Source organism: Astatotilapia calliptera, chromosome 22 (assembly GCF_900246225.1).
Source record: "Astatotilapia calliptera chromosome 22, fAstCal1.2, whole genome shotgun sequence".
Taxonomy (NCBI): Eukaryota; Metazoa; Chordata; class Actinopteri; order Cichliformes; family Cichlidae; genus Astatotilapia; species Astatotilapia calliptera.
The window spans coordinates 25069757-25094183 of NC_039322.1; the positions used below are offsets into that span (position 1 = coordinate 25069757).

General features: G+C 39.5%; 1 protein-coding gene across 8 annotated transcripts in view; it reads left to right on the forward strand.

The window, feature by feature from the left end:
* The window catches only part of LOC113014322 (receptor-type tyrosine-protein phosphatase U-like), a 253584-nt gene that overhangs the window by 187452 nt on the left and 41705 nt on the right, over nt 1–24427 (forward strand). For 3 of the 8 annotated variants that reach the window (XM_026155754.1, XM_026155756.1, XM_026155761.1), the window contains exons 11-17: nt 1876–1978; nt 4391–4670; nt 9839–9875; nt 17061–17199; nt 21183–21212; nt 21649–21809; nt 22143–22330. In XM_026155754.1, the coding sequence (XP_026011539.1) occupies nt 1876–1978; nt 4391–4670; nt 9839–9875; nt 17061–17199; nt 21183–21212; nt 21649–21809; nt 22143–22330 (938 nt within the window). The remainder of the gene's footprint in view (nt 1–1875; nt 1979–4390; nt 4671–9838; nt 9876–17060; nt 17200–21182; nt 21213–21648; nt 21810–22142; nt 22331–24427) is intronic. The other 5 variants (XM_026155757.1, XM_026155759.1, XM_026155758.1 and 2 more) reach the window with 3 other exon arrangements.

Genomic DNA, 24427 nt, shown 5'->3' on the forward strand with positions numbered 1-24427 from the left:
TGCCCAGAGAGTGAGTTGCCTTGCGGAGGGTTGCGCTCTCTGAGTGCTTCTTGTTAACTTCAGAATTTGGGAAAGTCAAACATGTTTATGGTTGTTCTGAACAGCCTAATGCAGAGTCGAAAACCTGCTTTTGAGGGGACACATTACTGTTTAATTTTGGGGTTAAAGGCGCACATTTTCAGGAAGACTGAATGACTTTTGGATTGTCTAGTGTGGTATAGGTGTCCCGTATTTGTGAAAAAGTCACTCTAGATCCAACCTTGAGCTATTGCAGTGCACTTTCAATTCAATTCAATTCAATTTTATTTATATAGCGCCAAATCACAACAAAAGTTGCCTTAAGGCGCTTCATAGATACAGAGAAAAACCCAACAATCATATGACCCCCTATGAGCAAGCACTTTGGCGACAGTGGGAAGGAAAAACTCCCTTTTAACAGGAAGAAACCTCCGGCAGAACCAGGCTCAGGGAGGGGCGGGGCCATCTGCTGCGATCGGTTGGGGTGAGAGAAGGAAGACAGGATAAAAGACATGCATTCAAATTTTGAATGTAACTCCTTTACATTAAAAACATTAAATATTATACATTAAAGTAATAGAATCAGTGCATTCAAGTAAAATATAAAAAAATGCTCATTGTTAAAGTTTTATTAATTAGTTTCTTTTATGGTTTAATGGTTTACAGCAGTTTCTCTTTTTAAAGTTGTTGCTTCTTTTCCTTTTCATTTCTCCTCTGATTCAAGTGTGCTTGTTTCATGTCTATTTATTATTACTGTCTCCTAAAGCAGACAATGACATAACTTTATCCCTAGGCACGCAGAATATATTGAACATTTTGATTTTAGTCTAGTGTTTTCTGATGCCGAACAGGGAGATTGGTGGATTGTAAACGTTATTGTCTTAATAAAAATACCTTTTGGTTCTGCTGGATCTTGGTGCTTTTTATATTCCAGGAGAATTCTTTGACCCCCACACTGTATGTAATACAGCATCCATCTCTATTATCTGTACCTGTTCCATTCGGTTTAGAAAGTGGCTTATGTGGGCTTGCAGATGTCAGAGTGTACAATTAAATCTATAGTATCACATGCTCCCACCTGGCTGCGCTGTCACGAGCTCTGGGCAGCCAGCTCCTGTTCCAGTTTAGTACCACACATGCAAGTGTAATGCTGTACTCGTTAGTTTTTTCATTATTCATTGGCTTTAACCACCTAACACACACTGGCTCAAACACTCCTGAGCACGACTGCATATAATGCAGACCTCAGATGTTTGCGTGCAAGCATGAGTGTGTGTTTTTTCGGATGACAGGTTACACAAGCAGGTTTTTACGACGGGCATTAATGCCTTGCCTCAGCAGAAACATTTTCCACTTCCATTACAGAAACCTTTTTGTTTTGGCTTATCTGTTGTACCAGGATAACCATTTGCTTCACTACGTACTCCAATTAATTCACTCCCTGTAGTAAACAGAGATGGGAACACTCAACCCCTTTGTCCCCAGAGCTTTGCTGAGGTTGTGCAGCATTGAGATCTGTCCTAATTATATTATAAGAGCCTCTTGTTTTCTCTGTAGTTGGCTGCTGTTACTAGTCATCATCAGTCAATGGCACTGTGTGGGAGGCCTGCACACACTAGTACGCTGGGGACAAGTGCGGGTAATGAACAAAGATGGTACACTCTTATCTTTTAATGTAGGGGAGAAAACATTACTAAAATATCGAGCAGTGGAGCCACGTGTCTGTTGAAGCTCCCAAATCTACGCAAAGTATATTTCATCTTTGCAAAAAGAGTACGGAAAATCATCCTGCTCTTTTTCTACACATGTTAGCCCTTTTTTGACACATTTTTTTCCCACTTTTCTTTCTGCCCTCAGCTCCGGTGTTTGACTATGAAGACATCCCTTCTCCACTGAGTGAGTCGGAGAGCACCATCACCGTGCTGCTGCGCCCAGCCCTGGGGAGAGGGGCTCCTGTCAGGTACAATGCATGCTTCACTCCTACACCGACATTCATTTGGTGCTCTTCCAGGCTCTGATATTTATAGCTGCAGTCAAAGCGAGCTCTGTGAAGCACTAGAAAATTGTTCTTTAGTCTTGAAGCATAGCAGACACCATTTCAAGTAAAATGCATGAAGTCCCAGAAAGTGGGTCTTCACAGAAACATGATGATTTTGCAAAGTTCACAAAGCGTTCAAAATTAAATGCAAGCCATTAATATTAGGTTTCCTCATTAATGTTTGCCCAGTGGTCAAGGACATCGGAACGTTATGATGTGTTGGCACAATAGCAACAGGAAAAAGGGAATAAAAAATGGGCCGTTATTCGTTATTCCGTCCTGAAGCCTAATTCACCATTTCACACAGCTTTAGAATGACGCACCATGTCAACCTATCGTATGCTGACTGTTAGACATTGTGTCACCATAATAGGCCCTTGCCCCTGCCCCCGGTCCAATTTCAATTTTTTCTCAAAACCTGAGGTTTTCTCAGGTTTTGAGAAAAAATTGAAGCACCAGGCTTTCAACTAGAAAAGCGCATCCAATCCTTCACGGAGTGCATTTCTCTGGGAGAGATATAACGGTGCAATAGAAAAATATTCATCACATGGTGAGGTTCTGTTAAAGCCAAGCAAGAGAATGTCGTGACAATATTGCTTCTTCATTGTGGCCATGAGTAGTAAAAACATTTTTTCATAACTGAAATTAATAATCAAACAAACACAGTTTGGTAAATGGTGACTGCTGATATACAATTTGGGACATATCTTTCAATTCAATTGTATTTATATAGCGCCAAATCACAACAACAGTCACCTCAATGTGCTTTATATTGTAAGGTAGACCCTACAATAATAAATACAGAGAAAACCCCAACAATCATATGACCCCTTATGAGTAAGCACCTTGGTGACAGTGGGAAGGAAAAACTCCCTTTTAACAGGAAGAACCTCTGGCAGAAACAGGCTCAGGGAGGGGCGGCTATCTGCCAAAATTCATTCATTTTCCTGTCTGGAGTAAATGGACTTGTTCTTATATAGCGCTTTTCTACTCTTCTGAGCACTGAAAGCACTTTACACAACTTGTGCATTCACCCATTCGCACATTGTTCTAAGTGCTTTCTAAGTAGCATTCACACTCCGATGGATGCATCGGAGAGCAATTTGGGGTTAATATCTTGCCCAAGAATATTTGGCATTGAGGGAAACCAAGAATCGAACCACCAACCTTCCAATCAGTAGATGACCTGCTCTACCGCCTGAGCTACAGCCATACTTTACACAGTAGTCAGACTTTTTTGGAACCAGGGTTGGGGAGTCACATGCTCATGCGCTTTCACTAGCTCATGAGCTACTCAAAGGATCTAGTTAGCACCTGTTAGCTAAAGCAACAGCAACTAAAGTAATCCGTTTACTCTAAATAAATACTATATACAGGGAATAACATCTTGCGTTTGGAGCCTTACAGACCTGCATATGATACCTACTTACCATGCAGTCTTTTTAAAGTTTAGCATGAGTTCTCTGGATGACTAATCATGCTACTTTTGCATATAATTACTGCTTGTACTTTCTTTACTTTCACCTGGTAGGCTGATTTGGAAAGAGTTAACTGGCAGAGCGCGGATGAAAAACATAAAAAAAACATTGATGAAAATTGTTAAAACAAAACATCACATAATTAAAAGTGGTGTTATTCAATAAATATACATATCCAATAAAGATCAATTATAATAAAAAATAGCTGAAATTCAATAATAGCGAGTTTTTCTTGTATTTTGATATATAATTTATGAATTTGGGTTTCAGTTGGGTGCAGTCTTCAAATGAACACTGTAGTCCAAACTGTTTATTTAAAAAAATAAATCATGAAAACTGTAGATGGCATAGTCAAATCTGTGTGTATATGAAGTTCAACATTAATGAGTTAAAAGCAACAATTTATTGGAGGTAAATTACAAAAAGTAAACAATGCCAATGAAATAATTAACAAAGAAACCAGAAATATTAAACAAGACAACTGAAAACAATGGCCACACATTACAGGATTTCAAAAGGAAACATAACATGAAGTAATATCAGGTAAAAGTCAATTTATAAAAACTTGTTTTAAGAAGGAATTTAAAGGTCACTGGCTCTGTGGGCCTGAATCTCCTCAGCCAGATCATTCCAAAGTTAATCCATTTTATGTATCGAAAACTCTGGAGTAATATTACTTTTCCGACTGGATATATGATGATGATGCTACAATTTAAGGACAAGGGCAACAAACACAGTGTGATCTGAATGGTATGTTCCTGGCATTATGACTATTGACAGCGATATTATATACTATTAGAATGATATTTAAATGATAGGTTTTTGGGGCACTAAGGTCCACATTGTCGTGTCCCAGTGCTTACCAGGTAGTGGTGGTGGAAGAGGATGGGTCCCGTCATGTGAAGAGGAGGGAGCTGGGTACCGTGGACTGTTTCCCTACTCCAAATTCCCACAACGAGGCTCAGGCCAAAGGGGCTCCACATTACTACACAGCTGAGCTGGCTCCCAGCAGTCTGCCGGAGGCCACGCCTTTCACAGTGGGTGATAATCACACCTACAATGGCTACTGGAACAGTCCTTTGGACCCAACCAAGAACTACCTCATCTACTTCCAGGCCACCAGCAACTTCAGAGGGGTAAGAACCATTACAATGTCTTTTTTTCCTCTGCTACTCGGACACTATTTTGCAAAAAATATTCACTCACCTATCCAAATCATTGAATTCAGGTGTTTCAATCCCTTCCATGGCTACATGTAGACTCCATCTACAAATATTTGTGAAAGAATTTGTTGCTTTCAGGAGCTCTGTCAATTCCAGCATGGTACAGTGATAGCCACCTGCGCAATAAGCCATGAAATTTCCTCGCTACCAAAGATTCCAGCCTGTTCTCACTCCCAATGCGTAACATCCCAACGATTTGTCATGTCCCACGGCATTCCTGAGAAACGCGAAAGGTCACCTTTCGCGTTTTTATGCTGCGTGCCGGGTTATGGGTGAAATCTAGTAGAATGACGGTCCCGCGGTAATACATGTTCCAGCTAGAGCAGGGCGATATGACCAAAAATATTTATCACGATATGCATTTGAAAATTTGCGATAACGATATAACTGACGATATAATTCCAACAAACACGGTAATAATGACGGCCCGCTAGCATGCTGTACCAAAAATAGTGCTTTGTTGTGTATCTGACGGACGAAAGCTAAACCAGTGCCACACCACTGAAGTTGCAGCATTTTTACAAACCAATTCTGGTTCATCTGTTTCCTTCAACGATCTGCTCTCGCCCTTCTCATTCTCCGTCGCTGCCGTGGTTTTTCCGCCATGTGCGTATGAAAACAAAGGCACTGCACATGCGCGTTTTACCCATATTCTATCGCGATATTTCATTTTCTTATCGTTGCCCAACATTATACCGGTATTACCATGAACAGTATAATATGGCCCAGCCATAGTTCCAGCCATGTATTCCAGCCCGAACCCTAACCATGTCCCTATCCCTAACCGTAACCAGCTCTTTAACAACGTAAAATAGTGTTTTCCAAAGCGATTAAAGTAAAATGAATGAACATGTGTAGATTAATTCCAAACGGTTCTCACGTTTCCTCGTTTTTCCAATCTCGTCATTTAGGGACGTGTTGGGTGCCTGGAAGCGTAATATGTTGACGATTTATCACCTACCGTAAAATATTATGCTTTGGGAGCAAGAACGTGTGGCAGCCCATTGAATATTCCGCCGTCAACTGTTATTGGTATTGTAACAAAGAGCAAGTGATTAAGAACAACATCAACTCACAGCAGGGTCAGAGGATGCTGAGGAACATAGTGAGTAGTTGCCAACCTTCTGCAGAGGTCAGTCGCTATAGACTTCCAAACCTCACGTGGCCTTCAGATTAGCATAAGAACAGTGAGAGCAACGTAGAGAGCTGTATCCAAGCCTTACATCACCAAGTGCAATGTAAAGCACTAGTGTAAAGCACACCGAAACTGGACTCTAGAGAAGTGGAGATGTTCTTGTCTATGCATCTCTATCTGGCAATCTGATGGATGAGTCTGGGTTTGGCTGTTGTCAGGCAAACAGTACTTGTCTCACAGCATTGTGCCAAGTCTGAAGTTTTCTGGAGGAGGGGGCTTATGGTGTGCGGTTGCTTTTTGAGAAGTTGGCCTCTGCCTTAATTAAAATTAAAAGAACTCTTGATAATTCTAGATAAGAAGATATTTAGACAATTTTAAGCTCCTGGCTTAGTGGGAGAAGTTTGGGAATGGCCGCTTCCTCGTGCAATGACCAGTCCACAAAGCAAGGTCCATAAAGACATGGATGAGCGACTCCAGTGTGGAAGAACTTGACTGGCCTTGAGTCCTGACCTCAACCTAAAAGAACACTTTTGGGACGAATTAGAGCGGAGACTGCAAGACAGGCCTTCTTGTCCAATATCACAAATATTTCTCCGAAAGAGAGGTCAAAAAATTCCCATAATCATGCTCTTAAACCTTGTGGAAAGCCTTTCCAGAAGAGTTGAAGCTGATATAGCTGCAAAAGGTGGGCCATGATCACATTAAACCCAATGGATTAAGAATTGAATGCACTCAAGTTTATATGTGTGTGCAGGCAGATGAACAAATACTTTTGGAAATATAGTGCATAAAGCAAGGATTGGACTAAAACTGAATGAAAAGCAGACAGTGTTGAAAGGAAAAATTTGAAAGATATTCAGAAAGACTAGAAAACTATTGCTCAAAAGTACTTTAAAAATGTAAATAAAGTTTGGAAGCAGAATATAAAGAGGGGTGACTCAAGAATTTGGCACATTACTGTATGATCTGCTTTTTAGAAAGCCTAAATTAGCCCCTATTTTTAGACTTGTTAATCTTACATTATTTCTCATTGAAAATGGAAAGGCAAACCTTTTTCTACCTAAAACACTTAAAGACATTACATGAGCAAAGTGGCTGAATTTTTTTACAAGATAATTACTTGTGGAATAGAGTTTGCACCTTTTCTTGTCATTAGTAATCTTTCAGTTGCCAGATTGCCTCATATTTAAGCTCTTTAAAAGTCAATTTTCTGTGGGGAAAAAAAGTCAAACACTCTCCCCCAGACTTAAAGTGATCGGAAAAGAAATTCCTCAAGCTATTGAAAAAATTACTGAAGCATTAACAAGGAAAGTGCTGGACAGCAGCCACAGAAACACTGAAAGCAAATGCTCTTTAAATCATTAGGCACATATGGCTGTTATGCATGCCCACCTGTCTCCACCATCTCAGCTATACGCTTGTCCAGCTATCTCAGTCCTCACAGGATGCAACCAGTGTTTGTCTCATTGGGTGGACCTCAAGAGCTTAAAAGAATAAATGAATACAGTCAGTGTCTGGTCCTGGTGAAAAACAAGATGTTGCCTGTCCAAGTGAAATCACTGATGTCAACAGTTAGCTTCTCTCATTGTGACCTGGCATTTGAGATGATTCTGTCTCTAAAATCAATCGAAAGCGTCTTTTGGCACAGCAGCTTTTAGAAATCCGAATATTATAATTCATCTTTGCACTTTTATTTTTTGTCCTGCAAAATAAATATATATCTCAAGTCTGTTTTCTAAATTGTAGCTGTGTTTGGGCAGCTCTGAGAGAAAGAGGGAAAAAACCTAATTATTTTGACAATTACTCTGGATAAATTAGATGTACGGGGCATACTGTGGACCATGAGCTGCCATTGAATTGAAACTGTAATTGCTTTGGCAGATATGCTGTCAGTGGGGCTTGAAAGATGCATGACTGGTGTTGCCAGTTTATTGCGAAACACATAACCAGGAAACAAACACACTTTTCCAAGTGTTTTTTCCCCGTCTGTTATTTTTGTAGGAGCCACTTTAGAAAAATCTTGATTACTGCCAAAATATCTGTGACTTGAAACATGAAAACATCAGCATGCTGAGATCTCAGAATAGAATAGAATGGAGTAGAATAGAATAGCCGTTTATGGTCATGTACAACGAAATCTCCCCCTGTTAAATGTGTTTATGTGGGGTTACGTTTCACTTATACTGATATTTATATGGACAGATGTAGCCTTCTGGCTTAATCTGGCATATTTACATGGATATATGTTAACTAATATGTCCCTTTTAAATAAATACATTCAAAAAATTAAAAAAAAAATAGCTAGCATTGCTAAGCTAAAGGAGGTATTTCTTTTTACATTTTTATTATCACTTTTGATCACTTCAGCAAATATTGTTGCGCAAAAGAAAGGTTGGGAGCCTTTCTTTTCTAGACGGTGCTGACTTCAGTTTCTTGGTTAAATGTCAACTATACGTGTCTCCAGTTTATGCAAGCTATTACTCATTAGCTCTATATGTAACTTGCCTGCTAACCAGTCTGTTCCAAAAGTCATGCACTGTCAAGGAACCTCTGTGACGCCACTCTTTGACTGCCATCATTTTGTTATTGCAGTTTTAGTACTATTAACTATGCTGTTAAAACTGAAATAATCCTCTATTTCATTCTTGATTTTAACACATTATTAAGTACTACTAATAAGTCATATGAGAGTTATTATCCACAGTAAACAACCCGTGGGAGCTTGTAACTAATATAATTTTCTTTCAACCGTTAAAGCCTTTAGCACCTTTATGCTTATTTTTTGGGTTTTAGGATCAACATTCAGCACCATGTGTTTAGCATCAGGCATCTGTTTTCAGTTAAGAGATTTAATAAATTAATAAAGAGATTATAAAAATTAATGCATTAATAAATAAATAAATCAGTGTGCAAAGTTCAAATGTTATAGAAAACAAAAGTAACAACTATCCTATGAACACAGGGAAGCATATAATGGCTAAAGAAACAAATCGAGAACTAAATGGAGAGTAGATATTGAGATATATCAGGCTAAAACTGGATGGATTTATTTGCTTTTAATCTCAGAGTAGGTTAAGATTGGACTTAACCTATGCAGATTAAGATATGCAGGAGGCCAACGCCAGCATCAGTGTATAAATGCATATACAGAGTCTGCATTGCTCTCCCATTACACCACAAGACCACCAGCTGACACTGAGTTTAGTATGCTCCAGAGTTTTCTTTATGTTAATGATATGTTATTAATAACATGGCTAACTTGGCAGAATACTTGTATCTTGCAAGCCAAATACATGTTTTTTGTCCACTAAGTATGAAGAAAAAGTGTTAGGGTCAGGGTCATCGCACATGATGACTTGGAGCTCATATCAATCAATTACTTTGCTTGCATGTTGTTTGCATTTTTGTTTCAGAAGACCTACATCCCATCTTGACAGAGGATAGGCTAACTCATGACATACTACCTTTCGCTGCTTTAATAACCCCTGGGAGGAAGTAAATATAACTTATCTGTCACTATAAAAGATGGAAGAAGATGAGAATCCACTTGAAACAAATTTCCAATTATAAAAGGCAATTTGGCAAACGTTTTAGGTGAAAGGGTCAGAATCCAATCTTAGAGCACAGATTAGCATAATTGCCCATAAAGGCTAATTTAGCTTCCTTAAATCTTAATTTGGAAACTTGCGCCTCTGTCTCTGGGACAGAGATGGCTGTTTTGGGAAGGAGTGGCTTCACATTGTGAAGGGGAGCAGAGGTTGCTCACATCACAGGGAGCTGTCATGCACTTGGAAATTTCAATTATTTTCTCCACACAGCAGTGGTTTGGGCTGCATGTGTTTTACATTTTACACAAGGTGGTTGTTTTTAACAGAATGACTCATAATTAAGAAGCAATGTGATGTGTGTGTCTTTATGATTTACTCAGCTTTTTCTTTATCCACAGGAGACCAGAATAAACTGCATTCGGATTGCTCGCAAAGGTAAAACTTACATTTTCACATCAAATAAGCTATAATATCACACATTAGTTATCACTTCAGAATTACTTAAATAAAGAAATAATTATTTACAGCCATAAATGCTGTTTGATGTACTCCATGACATACATGGTCCCAGTGGTTGACCTCTAAAGACTTTGGTGAGCCTCTGGCTCTTTCTATGACGACATCCGTGGTTCCTAGAGATCGATAATAAGTGCATGTAGCCACTCTAAGGCCATCCATATGTTACGCAGCAGTGCTAATATACTCACTTCCCATTTCACCAGCACATCATATTCATCAGCTGCACATCAATAACTTTAATCTTCTGTTCTGCCACATCCCAAAGATGCTCTATTCAATTGAGATCTGGTGTTTGTGGAGGCCACTAGAGTACAGATAAGCGCAACTAATTGTCATGTCAACCCCAACCGGTCGCGGCGGATGGCCCCGCCCCTCCCTGAGCCTGGTTCTGCCAGAGGTTTCTTCCTTTTAAAAGGGAGTTTCTCCTTCCCACTGTCACCAAAGCGCTTGCTCATAGGGGGTCATATGATTGTTGGGGTTTTCTATGTATGTATTGTTGTAGGGTCTACCTTACAATATAAAGCACCTTGAGTGACTGTTGTTGTGCTTTGGCGCTGTATAAATATAATTGAGCTGAATGTTCAAGAAACCAGTATGAGATGATTAAAGCTTTGTGACATACCATGTCATGCTGTTGGAAGCAGCCATTAGAAGATGGGTGATGTGGTGATGAAGAGATGGACATCACTTGCAGTTCAGTTTAAGGTTATTTACAAATCAATTAAAATGTAATTTCAAGCTGTCCAATAATTACAAATATCAGATAAAACACTTAAAAATACAAATGTATCATTTCAAACATCATTATAATACTGTACGTTCTCAAAAATGTCCTAAAATTAGTTTAAAGATCTTACAGTACAACAATACTAATCAAGACACTGACACATGGAAATCGTATTGTGAATAAATTAGAAAGTATACTTTACATGTGACACTATAGTAGATTTTGAAAATGCCAGCCATGTAGAGTTCCTGTTCAGCTGTTCCTGAAGACAGAGAAAGATTTTTTTAATGAGCTCATTCTAGACGTGGACCTCTACAGGTCACAATAAAACTTGTACATATGAGTTTGTTTCTTTCCTTCAAGAAATGTTTTCCCTCTTTATTTATGTGTGAAACGAATTGACAAATACTTTAGGACAAGATCTCAAAGTTTGTCTTGGGTACTACGTTATATATTACATAGGAATTGTTGCTGACCACCCCCTAAAGTTGCCGGCCCCTCCATTGAATCAATCAGTCACTTTAAAGAAAGATTATTATTGATTTCAAAATCTTATTTGGTTGTCATATGTATCTGTTTTCAGTGATATCAATTTTAATATCAGGAAATTAACTAGTCATATCATTCTTTTCTTTCTCTCTTTTTTGTCATACTTTTCAAGTAATCTATATTTGACAGCAAAATAGCAAAATAGTAAAATAAAATGGGAAATTCTGTTTTTGGTGTGCCACCATTTTTAGTGGCCTCCATATGAAAACATTTCTGCACCTGTGCAGACACCAAGAGTCATCAGATTAGGCAACGTTTTTGCAATCTTCTCTCGCCCAAATTTCGTGAGCCAAATTGCAGCAACACCCCGTACAGTCTGCTGCTGTACTGATCAGCTTCAGGGTTTGGCTTGCTATGCACTCAGGTGCTTTTTTTATTTATTTTTTAACCTTGGTTATAATGAGCGGTTATTTGAGTTACTGTTGCTTTCCTATCTGCTCAAAGCGGTATGGCCATTGTCCTTGTCTCCTCTTAGAGAATTGCTGCTCACTGGATACGTTCTCTTTCTGCAAAAAATTCCAGTAGATCAGTAATATCTAGTGTGATTGCTGATCTAGTGGTCTAATAGACAGACTGGTCCACAACATTCAAGCCACTGTGTCTGGTGTCAGGCTGCATACATTCAGATTCACTTAAATCGCTTTTCTTCCCCACCATGATCGTGATCATGTATACATGCCTGAACATGTTGATTTGCTGTCTTATAATTGGCTGATATTTGTGTCAGCGAGCAGTTGTACCTATTTGTATTGAAGAATTCAGCAAATCATCTGAAAACCTTGTTTTTCTACTTCAGTGTGTCAGCTTTTGTACAAATTGATATCAAGTTGAAGCCAAACCATGTAAAGGAAATTCTAAATTTACAGTTGTCAGCATATTAATATTTGCAAATACACTATTTATGTATTTATGTTGCTCTTTATTTGCTCACACATACACAGTTATTTGTGGAATTCATCATTATGACTATAAGCAGTAAAAGTTAAAGCGGAAAATTATATCAGAAGCAGTTTATATAAACATTAGCAGCACCACTGAGGGGACTCAGAGGGTGCCAGTCATCTTTTTCTTATCACCATAATGTTGAATAAGTCAAAGTAAATCTCTAGGTAAACGTAACCACTACTACCACTACATCCTTTGTGCTTCAGTGGTGCAGGGTGCATGTCAGGGAGTTTGTCAGTTGTTCTGGATCAGGCTTAGGATATTTGACACGGCCTTAGTGTTGCTTTGGGTGTTGCAGGGAGGAAGCTCTCTTGCCAATCTGCCCGCAGCCCCGAGACAGTGGAGAAAAGGTGAAAGCAAACATGCATCATTGTTCTCACTCAGTACCTCTTGAATCACTGACACTGACATTTTGGGCTCCCCCCCCTCTCCTTGGGCTTTGACGGCTTTGAAATCCACAGTGCAACAAGGTTCCCTCCCCCCACCCGCCCCTTGTGCCTGAGAGAGGAAGCGACCAGGAGTGTTTGCTTGACAGGCAGACACTGATAGAAGCCTTTCAGTTCAAACAATCAGGGGATGGGAGAGATACAGCAGGTGAAATTAACTTTTTCCAGCCTTCTTCCCTGCTGAATTATGCTTCAAGTTAGTAATGCTCTAGAGAACGGTGGCAGTTAAATTGCATTATCTTCCCTGTGAACTCTTTCATATGAGAAGTGACATTAAGACATCAAAGAATTCTGCCATACTATTGTCTGCCAGCTTGCCACTTAAGCAGAAGAGGTGGGTTGGAGGCATATTTTGTACTGTATTTGTGCATATATGACTGTGGTAGAGAACCTGCTGATATTACTAAACCTCTCTTGGAGGTCCCTGTAAGACCATTTCTGCAGGTTCTTATGTCACCAAGACACCAATTATAGGGTGTGTGTGTTTTTTTTTACCTCCTGGTGTTTTGGTGCTTTTCTCTTCTTTTTTTGTCCCCAGAAATATGCCATTGGACAACTGTACAGAACAATAACATTTTCATTAAACATCAAGTTGTCTCAAGAAGACACCTTATTCTGTGACAAGAGGAGGTGTTTATTCACCTCAGCTCAGCCACAAGAAAGGCATGAATCTTACATTTAGAATGGAATCACATCACACCATAAATTCTTAAATAACTTTTTTTCTTATTTACCGCAGGTATCGAGAGACGCAGATCTTTTTTTAAAAACAACTTCTTCTTTTTTTTCTTTTTTATCTGGCAGCTTCAAGTAATATGTGACCAGGAAAGTGTGTATTTTGTCACATGAGGGTCTCTGATTTTCTCCCTTTTTAAGCTGCTGCTGATGTTGTTTTGCTGTTAATGCAGAGTCGACACTTCCTACATCTCCTGATGATCTGCTTCAGCATTCAGCATTCAGTCTAATAACATTTGTCATTCTTCTGCTCTGGCTTCTTATTGGCTAACTTATTCCAATTTGTTCTATGCTGAATTTTCTTCCAGTCTGTATTAAGGCAATGCAGTGTGTTGACACTATGCATAAGTGCTTTTCGTTCCCTCTCTGAGTTTATCTCCTGGAGATAAAAGTTCCTACTAACTGGTTGCGGTTCATTTTGCAATTATGTTTTTTCCCACTAATCGGAAGGTTGGTACTGTTGTACTGTTGTGATGTTTTCTAGTCACCGCCTCCAAGGGTTATGTTTTAGGTAGTGTCAGACAGTGTCATTCTGTCTGTCTTCAGAAAGTTTTAGTTGAATTCTGATAAAAAATTGTAGTGGCTGTAAAGTGGAGTCATGGTAACAATCCATTTAAACTTGACTTATATTCTTACAAGTGTGGTGGTTATTGTCAACATATAGAAAGTGCAGTACAAAGATTTTAAACATCATGTCACATCTGACCTTTGACCTCTCCTTTAAGGTCAACAGATTGATCTTAAGATATGCTATATAAAGATATTTTTCCTTAATGCCATTGTTTTTATTGGCAACATATGGAGAATGGTATATGGAGAGCTTAAATATCAAGTTACTTTGGGCCTCTGACATCCTCTTTAGGGTCAAATGAGGAAACAAATTTGATAAACTGTCTCTTATCTTTAACACAACGCTTAAAGTTCTGCTGCCTGTCTTTGTATTGGCAGCATTTAGGAAATGATAATGGTATATGAGGATTCTAAATATCACGTTATAGATTGTCACATTTGACCGCTGATGTGCAGAATGATGAATGATGTGCCTCGTTAGCTGCCCAGTATGTTAACGGAAGTGAGCTGCCTTGGCACAGGTTTGCACCCTGAGTGCTTCTTCTCTTAAATTTGTTTCTGCACTTTTTGTTACATTTTTGTTTCATAACTTATTTCCGACAAATAATGTAAGTTACAAAAGAAGAATTTCCTTGACTGTGTCTTAACATTGACTGAAAACAGAGCAAAGCACAAGAGTTTGGATAGTTCAGCGAAGGAGAATAGCAACAAATTTTATGAAAGCATCTTTGCAAAAAGTGGAGACTGTGACATTTGCTGTTGTACTGCATTTACCTGCACGCTATAGTCCATTGCAGTCTTTTTCCAGTTTGTTGGATTTACATTATGTGCATACTAAATCCTAGCCAAATGCGTCCTTCCTGATAAACAGTAAACCGACACAAGGAAATTAGAAATGATGGCGAGACGTGCCATTTACTGCACCCATGGTTTTCTGTTGATGACCACTGCCATGAATTCAACCATGCTAGCCATTTTCTAAATATGCCTCTAAAGACAGAATGACTCACCCAGTGTGATTTGCGTGATTATGGCAAGTCTGTCAGGCTGCTGTATTCTCTGCCAGGAGCTATAGTCACCACCAATCCACAGCTTATCAAGCCAAACTCAGCATCCTGCCTCGCTGCAAACACCCCCACCGCACTCCACACACGCATACACACAAGTCTTTTCGGTAGAAGGCACTAACTTCAATTTGAAACATCTTTGCTTTGTTGAGCCTTTATCCTGCTCTGCCAAGCACGCTGAGACAGGCCCAGGACCCCGTGATGATTACATTTCTCTGTATTTTCTCTCATTCCCAACTCTATTTGTTTTCTCATCAGCAAGAGGTGGCTTGTTAATAATGAGCTTGCTGTCACGAGTGCAATAATACTTCTTTAATTCATTGATAGTTAATAACAATATTTCACCTTTTGATAAAACACCACAGGGAGCTTTGCTGATTCACGGAGAGAGAAGAATCCCGCTCTGTTGTCTAGCTCAGATGGCAGCACAGACAGACATGTGAATGTGACATATGGCTTGGAAGGAAATAGCAGCCTGATTGAGAGCTTGCATCAGCTCAGTGAGATAACCGACCCCGCATCCTTTCTCCCAAGCCAAGTATGTTTAGCTTCTCTTTGTAGAGAAGCTGAGTATTCACGACACTGATGTCAGCGCATGAGAACGCTGTTCAAGCCTTTCCAAATATTTTCTAGTAAGGGCTTTATTTTTGGGCAGCCTCTAGCGATTAAGTACAACAAGTCATTTGAATGGTGAGACACTGGCTTGCTTGTTTACGACCGTGCATGTTAGCCCGAGACAGTCTTGCATAACTTTGAACTTCCCTCAATACTCAGCTTTGCTTATATCAGCCTTTCGAATAGTTTCTTTAATCTTTCTAGCATGGCCATAATGTTTGAATACATAACTGAACATATTATATGAATTAGTTCATATTGGGCCATCTTTGAAGCATTTAATGCAGATTCTTTGAAGCTGTTCTCAGCAGGCTGCTCAACCAAAATTAATCTGAAATGCATACAATTAGGATAGGATGCCATATCAGGTAAATCTTGCTTTGCATTTCCCTCTAGCAACCCTCCATAATTAGATGATTTTTTTTTATGTGAAACACTACCCCAGTCATTAATCTAGATTCAATAAAGAGTGACGACTTTGTTTACTCAAATGTACTCTTTCACCTATAGAAGACGTACTGTTGAATTTTAAATCAAACAATGGCACAAAAAATGTGTCAACTCAAGTTAATTGCAGGGGCGGGAATATTATCCGTATGTGATGTTTTTCAGAAGCTGTCGAGTGAGAAAGACCCTAAGGAATCCATCTCTCTGTTATTTGAATCTTCTGAGCGTCATATTTGATAGCATGACATTTTCAAGAACAACTCCATCACCCTAACTAATACACAGAAAAGAGAAAGCTTTTATAAAGATATGGAGCAAAAAGATCAACAGCAACATTAAGTGCACGATCGCTTCTTATGTCAGCATACCGCAGCGCATGCACTCAAAAATTATTACCTGTTTTGTCACAACGTCAAAACAGGGAAATACAAATAAATGGACCTCCGCAGTATGTGCTCCTTTTCCACCTCTGAAGCATTAATGTTATCCTGTAAAATGTTATCTTTTCAAAATCCAAGAAAAAAATTAAAAAGTTAAAAATCTAATATTTCTAATATTACCCCTCCACCACCCCAACATCTCCCTGTAGGCTCTGCGAGATACTTTACTTATCACTTCCAGATTTGCAGCAAATTTGAGCTCAGAGCCAGAACAGTCCACTCCATCCTTCTGCTGTTATAAATCAGTCATTTCAAGCTTGAGTTGTATGAGTAAATTATGTTTTCTTGGTCATTGCGGTGAGTCAACATTTACGTTCTGTTTGTGATAATAATCCTGTGGTGTGCCAAAAATCAATACAAGATTCCAGCAGATTGAGAAAGCCAATTGTGTTTACAGTTTTGTTTGTTTATGGTAATGATCCAAAATCGATCCTTTATTGACACTGAATTACTAACTGTTGCGCGTGGAGTTTGCATTTAGAAATGAATAATCATTGATAGTGGAGGCTGTCTTTGTAACTTTCTCGCTTCCTCACCTGTCCATCACGACTAATTTGCAGCTGCTTGTAAGGATTCGAAGAGGGCTCTGGAGGTATCCCAGCATGCTGAGGACATGGGTCTGATCCTGGGAGCCTGCGCCGGCGGCCTCGTGGTCCTCATTCTACTGCTGGGGGCCATCGTCATTATCGTCAAGAAGGGGTGAGTGGCTGCGAAAATGTTTGTCTGCTGGCCAGTCGACATGAGATGGGTTAGAGCTTTTCACGGTTAAACATTTATGGTTTGAAGTCTTATTGTTCCTGCATAGGCCATCCAGAGGAGTAAATTTATCTCTATCCCACTTGGCAGCTAGGGTCTATTGAGGAAAGCATTTGGCAGTGAGAGTGAATTACAACCAGAGTTAGTGGAATGGTAGAGCATTAATCCTAAACTCTCCCACTGCTGCCTCAGCCGAGCTTTTGTGTTTCTCATCTCATCTTTTAATTTCAAGGTCTGCGTGTTGGCTGAACACATTCAAATGCAGCCTGTTCGCACTGGAATCGCTGGCTGCTTTCCACCTGCAAATTACCTCTGTCGTCGATCGCACCTGCAGTGTATTCTTCCTTTGCTCGCTGGGCAATAGTGGAACACTCATCTGAGTGTGAAATATTTCATCAAGGGGCATGTTATTCCATTGCCCACTCAATTACATGAGGCAAGCAGCTGTGAGGTGCCAGTGGATGGGCTAGTAATTGGTTAGGAAGGTTGTTTTTTTGCTTTTTTTTGTTGAGGCAGTGGGTAGGGGTGGGCTCCTCAACCCTGAGGAATTTTCTTTGCTGTGAATAGAGGGAGAATGAATGGGGATGTCTGGAGGAAGGCGGTGACTGATAAGATTCACTGGGCCAATCTAGCCACCACAATAGAAACTAGACAGCCGCATGGGTGCAATGGGAGCAGACCTGTTTATATTTAGGCACACGATATTATCTCTCTGCATGTACAAAGAGAGACTGTATACATTAATGTTTTCAGTTATCATTCGGAATATCAGAGATCCCTGCATAGTGGAATATTCAGGAGGGTGCTAGTTAAATGCAGACAGGAGTGAAAAACAAAGGATGTGCTTGCTGCATGCCAAATTTCAGCTTTAAACCAACTTTAAACTTTGTGATATTAATGGTAGGGGTGCAACGATACACAAAATTCACGGTTCGGTTCGGTTCGATACTTTGGTGTCACGGTTCGATATTTTTTCGATACAAAAAAAATGTTCATGCCTTTTTAATTTTTCATTTATTAAAATTATAAATATATATTTTAACTCAAAAGTACAGTTTTTAAATTTAACCCTAACCCTTGTGCGTGTTTTTTATTTTGACAGCGAATGCGCACCTGCGGACCACTTATGTGCAGCCCTGGTTATATAGCTCGTCATATTGCAGCCACAGAAATTCTTTTGTCCATGAAACCATAAAGCTGCACTTTCTTTTTGCCTTATAGTCTGATTTGTCATAACTTCTCCGTTTTGTGGTAAGCTTTTCTTTGGCTGTCACTTCTTCACCCTGACCTGTCTTATTTGGCTCAGCAGAACTAAAATATATATCCTGCTGCTTTTACACACTCACTCACATAAGCTCAGCGATTCTCTGCGCAATCAACCTCTCACATGTTTAAGCTTGCTGTGGGAGATTTCACTTGTCATGTTTGCATAGTAAGCTAAAGATTAATAAGACGATGTCAGAGGAATTGGTGCACAAATTATCATCACTCACAGATCAGTGCTGTCGCTCTCTATACACAGTTCGCACGATTGCAAAGTGAAAGCAAAAAAACAAGCGCAAATTCAAACGCGATTTCAATATGTTACATATTGACAGTGGCTCACCGATGCCAATGACATAATTACCCAGCTACATTTCTGAAAGAATGCAAAAGCACTGACATATATTTTTCCTTCCTACAATAGCCCGACGGGCAGGGCAGAGATAGGTTTTGGTAGCCCGACTGAAAAAAATCGCTAGCTCCGGGACGTCGGGCTAGCGATATTGCAAGCCCTGTATCTGATTGAGGAATCACTCATCTTTGGAAAAGAGAGTTTATTACAGAGAAATGTCTCTTTCCAAAATAAAAGCTATACTATCCGCTTCTTCTGGGCTATATTCTCAGCAGCATAAGGAGAATCATGTGCTAACAGCTGTCTAAATGACTCGGCTAAAGTTAGTAGCATGCTTGTTGTTTTGGTCTTTGCACTAGGATGATGTCGGTGTAAATGTGCAGTCATATTATATTCGTTGTGTTCCCACTAGTGCTTTCAGGTTAATCTAGTTGAAATGACCTTAACACCACAACACGGCAAATCTCCGTTAACGAGCTACCGCCGATCGCCCCGTGCATGGGGCTAGACAGCCAACACGTTAACGAGCTAACTGCGCTAACACACTAGCTCCCACCCATGTAATTGAGCATTGCATGGCACATCCAACATACTGTTTTACTTTAGTCCATGACTCGCTTACCTTCAGGGTCATACGTCACATGAAAACCAAAATAATTCCAAACGCCAGATCTGAATGAGGGTGGGGGAGGTCCATGTGTCTTGCTAGCTTGCCCTGCGCTCTTCCTTCTGACTATGCTGTCTGTGTTGAGCGCTCAGTGGATCTGCGCTCGACAGTGCAGCCTAGGCGGAGTAGTCGAACGCAGATTCACTGAGCGCTCAACACAGACAGCATCGTCGGAAGGAAAGTTGATAAAATAAATTACAAATGTTGTATTGTTCGATACATATGCGTACCGAACCGAAAGCACTGTATCGAACGGTTCAATATCGATACGAATATCGTTGCACCCCTAATTAATGGGAACACTTGCGACGTGAAGGTGGAGGAGTCAACAGCTTATTATGTTTCATCAGGCTCACTCAAAGCTAATGAACCTAAGAGCAAAATAAACAAGTGTTAAAAAAATGAATCCATCATTTAAGGATGAAATCAACTTAAATATTAAGCTAAAATATATGAAAAATGTTAAAGTCTTGATAGATTTAGATGCCACAGTCAGGTAGATTAGATTAGATTACATGTTTTTTGAGCATACAATTTAAAATACACACTACTTGCTTTTTATATCTCATAGATTAAGTCAGTTGTTTTTGGATAGTTGTGATTCTTCTTATTGTAACTTCATGGAAAATGAGTCATTCGGTTCTTGGGGTTCAAATTTTATATTTTGTTTTTTGCAACACTACTTAACTGTTAGATCAGTTTCACACGAACTAAAACAAATCAATCAAATCAACAATCTAACACACGAAGCGAAACTGAACATGATGGCCACCAGACAGGAGACTATCAAAGTAAAACAGGAAGTACAGGGAGCACACACACTGAGACGCAGACTGACGGAACCCAGAGAACAGAGGGAGGAAAGAGAGAGTGAGGGACAAAAGGGTCAAATGACGAGAAAGGGTGAGAAAAACCAGACACACCCACACAGACATGATTGGACGATCATGAAGACCTAACTGGGGGAATGCTGAGGGAAGGACACGGAGACATGAATGGAACCAAATAACAACCAAGACATCCTGAACTAGAAACACTGAATAAAGTCAAGGGTGTAAGCAAACTAAACTAGGAAATATAAAATACACAGAGAACATAACAAATAAATAAGACTCCGAAAACACAAAGTAAACCCAAAGCACTGGGTCTGCTTATAAACACAACACAGACCCGCAAAGGAAATCCTGTGATTAACAAAGCAGTGATGGAATACAGATTTTTTTTAAAGCTAGCTTTTTTGATTTTTAAAATGTGATATGATTAATCTTTCCTTTAGAAAAAAAACCCTCTTAGTTCCCTAAAATGTTCCCAAACGGCAAACATAAGGCACCTTCAATGTATTTAATAAGATTAATCCAAATGAAAGATGCACACACACCTCTATACTATCAGTTTTATTTATGATGATTTTGTTCTTAGACCTCCCTTAGTTGAAATTTTTAAAAATCTTTTGTTGGTCCCAATGTGAGTTTTGTTATGAGGTGAGCCTGTCTTCTGCCTCACGATGGCCAGCCAGGAACATTCCAACACACTGAGCATCTTCATTTATCTTTCTGATGTCCATCTTGATAAACCATAGTCACCTCTCTTTTTTTTCTCCTCACTCTCTGTCTCTCTCCTTTCCTCCTCCTTCATGCTAATCAGAAGGGACTTCTATTCTTACCCTTACTACCCGTAAGTTACTCCTTTCTCCATCTTCCACCCTGATGCCATTTTCCCCTTGCTTTGTAGACCCAGGATTACTAGAGTGGAAATAAGCATTGCTATCTCCACCACATTCTCAAATCAACCCCTCACCCCACCACCAAACACACACACTACACAAACAAGCACACATATACACACACACCACTTCAGCAGAACCTTACTGCAACCCATGACACACTCTTGCTATCACCAGATCTCACTTTTCCCCTCGTCCAGTTTCAATCTTGTGGCCCTTATATTTCCCTTTCACTCCAATTTCTCATCTCCTCACCCACCCTCCTTTCCTTTATTCCTTATCTCTTTGCCTGTCTTTCTCTCACTTCTCACCTTCTCTGCCATCCTCTGTCTGTATTTGCTCCCTGCCTTTCTCTATCCTCCCACCTCTCTTCCTGCCTCTCTACAGTAGGAAGAAGGTGGCCATAAACAAGGCAGCCATGTCCTACAGGCAGGAGAAGAGTCGGAAGCTGAGCTCTCTGGATTGCAGCATGACAGAGCAGAGCACTCTCCAGCAAGATGAGAGGATGGCCCACTCCTTCATGGATGCCCACAGCTGCAATGCTCGAAGTAAGGCAGCAAGGACCACATGAGTACTTTTGAGAAAGTGTCTAGAGAGAGTGCAGCTTCCTGCTTTCTGACCTTCAGCCATGTTTGCAAACATATATCCAATCTGTCCTGTCAAAACGTAAGATGCTTTGGACAGAGAAATCTCCTGAAAGGCTCTTGTCTGTTTGAATATTCTGCAGCACCAGTCAGCACTCACATCTCTGCAGAAATGCTGACTTTTTCCTTTAAGCTGCCCCCTAGACTTTTTTACATTAATAAAAAAGAACAGAGCATGTGCCGCAGAATCCTCAGTGTCAGCTGGATGCCTTGAACTGTATCTGTTTGTGTTCCCAGATGAGCAGCGTAGCTCTGTCAATGAGTCTAGCAGTTTACTGGGAGGCTCACCCCAACGTCACTGTCGGAGGAAAAGCTCGCCATATCACACGGGTCAGCTCCATCCTGCTGTAAGGGTGGCTGACCTCCTCCAGCACATCAACCAGATGAAGACAGCTGAGGGATATGGTTTCAAACAAGAGTATGAGGTAAGGCATGTATGAAAAACACACAATTTCATTTGTGCTTTTTTTTCCATTAGGTTTAGCTAAAAATTTAGTTTTTTGTTATGTTGCAATTTTAATTGTCTATCTGTAAATGTATGTAGTTATTTAAATTGTTAATCCACTTTGTTAGCTTAATGGTATCCACATAGTCCAATGTGTCTCAATCCCTGTTTTGAGTATGTACACCCACACTAACAAATATGACTACACAATATAAGCCACGAGTATGTCAGTTTTCCAGTATTTAACAGTCAAAGGTATATAGTGTGCAACTCTGTATACTTCTCTCTCTAAGCATACAGTGTTATGCAAAGGTTTGAAACTACCCCTCATTTATTCATATTTTCCTTCCAAAAAGCCAGACCTTCTTATAAAATTTTAAAGTGATCTTGTGGTTCTTCCGGGTTTCTCAAGGTCTTTCAAAGTTTTTCTTTGGACTTTGGCTTTTTTATATTCAGTCCTGTTAGATTGGCACATTACACGAGAACTTGACTGAAAATCAGTGGCAACAATTCGATGATGAATCCAAAAGTGACATTTTGAGATAAAATTGTTGTCAGTATATATGGAAATGTCAGGAATAAGGTGCAACAGTGAGTGTCAACAACCGTCTGTAAAACATGGTGGCGACGCAGTCATGTTTTTTGGCTGCATTTGAGCCGAGGTGTTGGGGACCTTGTCAAAATTAATGGAATTAAAATTGCCAAAAAATACTGTCAGATTTTGATCTACCATGGTAATACCATCTGGAAAGCATTTGATTGGCTTCATCTTTCAGTATGATATTCATCCCAATGGAGTAAAAGTCACTGGATAAAAAAACAAAGATTGGAACTCTATCAGTTATGGATCGGCCTTATAGACACAAAAGATCAAAGAAGAGGGTTGTCCCTCAAAAAGCAATGTAAGAATGAGGGGTAGCACAAGACTTTTTTATGTAACTAGAGGGGAAGTCCTACCACGAAATTTGTAAATGAAATGTTAATGCAAAATTCTGTGACTATTAGCCAACTAGCCTAAAGTTAGGGGTTTTTCTTGGGGGGGCAATGACATTGCCTGTGTTTGTCGTAGTCTGATATTCATGTCTGGTTTGCTGTCATCTTTACCTATAAGACTTTAGTATTATGTTTGGTCAAGGACTTGACAAGTTCACAAAATGGGCCTACTAGCAAGACATGGAAAATGTTGTAGTTCACTTTTGAAGTAAGTAAAATGTTGATCATTTTTGACAGGTATTTTAAGAGTTTATCTTATATTCTAGAAAATTAGCTATCAAATTCAATGGTTTATTCAGACGTTAGAAATTACTTATGTAGTTTTGATTATTTATTCTACTAGCTAGAAAATTTCTACTGCTAGCTAGCCCAATCATTAGTTTGCTCTCATGCATCTAATTATTACTTTACATCTAATTATTACTCAATTTATCTATTAAATTAGTTCCAAACTACTCAGTTCTGTATTCAAGTTTGTGTTTTTTTTGTTTGTTTTAATTAGTTGAGCTATTTTTGCCAGATGCTCTCTAGCTACCGTTTGCTGTAACCTGTCGCTAGTCCTGGTGCTAGCTGCCAAGCCATATGTACCTTTGGTCTTGGCTGTTTTTGTTTGGTTTTTTCTTTTTTGATTTGACAAAGTTACAGTCTTTCAAAGTGTTGAATCATATTATGCTTCCGTATTTGTTTTATTGGTTTGCTGTCAACTTCTAGTATACAAAGCCAGTTCCATGACAAATTGATTTTGTTAGCTTGAAGTTGAAGAACCTGCACAGAGCAAAAGTCACTGGTCAACACACCTCTTTAAAGAACATTACACCTAAGGGCCTCATACCCGTGAAATTTCATTTATTTCTTTGTAGCTGAAAAAATAGGTGAATCATTTGTCAGATAGCATCAAGTCAAAATTCCCAATATGTTACAGTGTACAGACCCATCTGTATAATATTCCAGACCAGTGCTGTCTGTTTTGAAGCATTTTAAAAGGGGTCTTGAATATTCATGAGCATGAGCAGTAAAATATGTTTTTGACTTCATTTGCATTACAGAGTTAATGCATATATACTGAACATTCTTCTTATAAGAG